This window comes from Monoraphidium neglectum (genome assembly GCF_000611645.1).
Source record: "Monoraphidium neglectum strain SAG 48.87 unplaced genomic scaffold scaffold03577, whole genome shotgun sequence".
Lineage (NCBI taxonomy): Eukaryota > Viridiplantae > Chlorophyta > Chlorophyceae > Sphaeropleales > Selenastraceae > Monoraphidium > Monoraphidium neglectum.
Genome location: NW_014010052.1, coordinates 1 through 2,175, shown reverse-complemented (window position 1 = coordinate 2,175; position 2,175 = coordinate 1). Strand labels below are relative to the sequence as shown.

At 71.9% G+C, this 2,175-nt stretch overlaps 1 protein-coding gene across 1 annotated transcript; it reads right to left on the bottom strand.

Annotated features, from left to right (window-relative positions):
* Positions 1-645: 645 nt before the first annotated feature.
* MNEG_13022 (hypothetical protein) lies at positions 646-1,199 on the bottom strand (the record flags this gene model as incomplete). The annotated part of the gene is made up of 1 exon (XM_014038505.1): positions 646-1,199. A coding segment is annotated over one exon (554 nt), but the record flags the coding sequence as incomplete, so codon positions are not given.
* Positions 1,200-2,175: the final 976 nt, after the last annotated feature.

The window sequence follows — 2,175 nt, the reverse complement described above, 5'->3', positions numbered from 1 at the left end:
GCGCCCTGGCGCGGACATGCTCATCATCAACGGGGGCCGCATCAGGGCGCGTCGGCGGCCACATAGCCTACATCAGGCAACACACGGCCCCCCACAGAGTCGCCCGCCGAGGTCCGCGCCTGGCGTGGCGGCACGCAGGGCGGAGCGCCCCATTAGCAATGCCCCTCTAGCTCGATTGGCCCTAAACCCCATCACCTCAGCCCCAGCAATGCCACACCCCCAGTGCCATTTTGACATACCAAGATTGCAACCCCCACACGCCGGCCCCCTCCCATCCGCACGCCTGGGCCCCACACCGCCCCCACGCCGCCAGGCGTCCTGGGTCGGCCCAGCGTGGGGCAGTCACCCCAGTGGCGGGGCCCCGGCAGTCGAGCGCGTCGAGCGGCCGCTGGCCGGCTGGGGCTCAGCTCACGTGGGGAACCGCTTCGGCACATACACCCTGGGTCATCATGCGTTTTGGGCGGCCAGGGCAGGCGAGCTGACAGCAGACTGTCCATCGTCCCTCCCTGGCCTGTGAAATGGGAGGTGCCACATGAGCTACCCACCCACCCACCATTCCACCGCATTACGCTCCCTCCCACCCCACCCCACGCCGCGTCAATCACTCCGTTCCCTGACCATCAACCAACTGGATAAGCATGATCGTTACAAGGCACGAACGCCGGCACCGCCCGCCTGCGCGGCTGCCGGTGCGCCCGCGCGCCACGGCCGCCGCACAGCCCGCGGCACGCGAGGGAGCGCCGCCGCGGCCGCCGCAGCGGCGGCCAGCGGTCGGCGCACCAGGCGCAGACCCCAGGGGGCGGAGCCGCCGCGGGGGTGCCCCACCGGACGACCGGAATGCCCGGCGTCCCGCCGCCGCCCCCACGCCGCCGCCGAGGCCGGCGGCGGCCCCCTCGAGCCGTCGCCTTGGCGAGGCCCCTCCCCGCCTTGTGCGCCGCCGCCGCCGCTGCCCCCTGTATAGGACCCCGGCTCCTGCTCCTGCTCCTGCTTTTCCTGCTGCTGCTGCTGCTGCTGCTGGCCAGAGGCGCCGCTGCCGCCCACACCCGCGACTCCCACATTCCCGGCGGCTCCCGCGCCCGCGCCTGCATACACCATCCTCACCCTCCTGTCGGCCCGCAGCCTGCCGTGCAGCGGCCCCGCCGAGACGCACAGCAGCGCCGCGGCCAGTAGCAGCCCGGTCGCGTATGGCGTCGCCGCGGCTGGAATTTGAGCAGGCAGGGGCGGGAGGGCGGTCCAGAGTTGCGGAGGTGAGAGGGTGAGGTGCAGAGGGCTGGCAGGCGCAAAGGAGGCAGGGGCGAATCACTGCGCTAACTTCATGCGTGGCGGTGTTCACGTGGATCTCCCCATTTCCATTCACATGTTTGCAGCTGCGACGAGCTAAAAGCGCATGTGCGGCGAGCAGCGCACGGCAGCCCTCGTTCCCGATCAGGGCCCCCCTCACCCGCCGCGCCCGGCGCGAGCCCGCCGAGCGCGCCGGCAGTCGTTGTAGGCAGCAGCCCCGCAGCCGCCGCGCACGCGATGGCGAGGACGATTGCTGGAATGCAAACCAGCGCCGACGCGTCCGCCGCCGCCGCTGCGAGCGGCTCGTTGAGCCTGAACCCGCGCGCGAAGCCGCGCGCGCTGCCGTCAATCGGGGCCAGCCCCGCGATCAGCGCGGCGAGCAGGGGGCCGAGGGCCGCGGGCCGCGGGGCGCCGAGGAGGGCTAGGGCGTTTGCGGAGACGAAGAGGGCGGCCGAGAGGCGCGTGAGGAGCAGCGCTGCTATGTCTGCGGCCTGCGCGTGGGTGTGGAGCGGAGGGGCGGGGCCACGGCTGTTTGCGGGGTGTGAACATTCAAGATTTGGTGTCGGCACGGATCTGAAAATGAGTAAAAAGGGATGGGCTTGGGCAGCTGGTAGCGTGGGTGGCTGCGTGAGCCCGCGAGTGCGTGCTGCAGAGAGGGCGAGCGTCGATCGAGTGAACAGCGCTGTGCGGCGGCCGACGCGTTGACGCTGCACATTGCTTCGCATTGCGTTGCTGCGCCTCGCGCCGCCGTTTGCGGGGCGGTCGAAGTCCCGCGCACACCTGTCGCGCCTGCGGCGGCCGCCACGTCAGCAGCATGCCCGATGACAACAGCATCAGCGGCCGGTTCGCCGGCGCCAGCGCCGCCGCGACCGCCCCCACGCCGGGCGGCAGCGC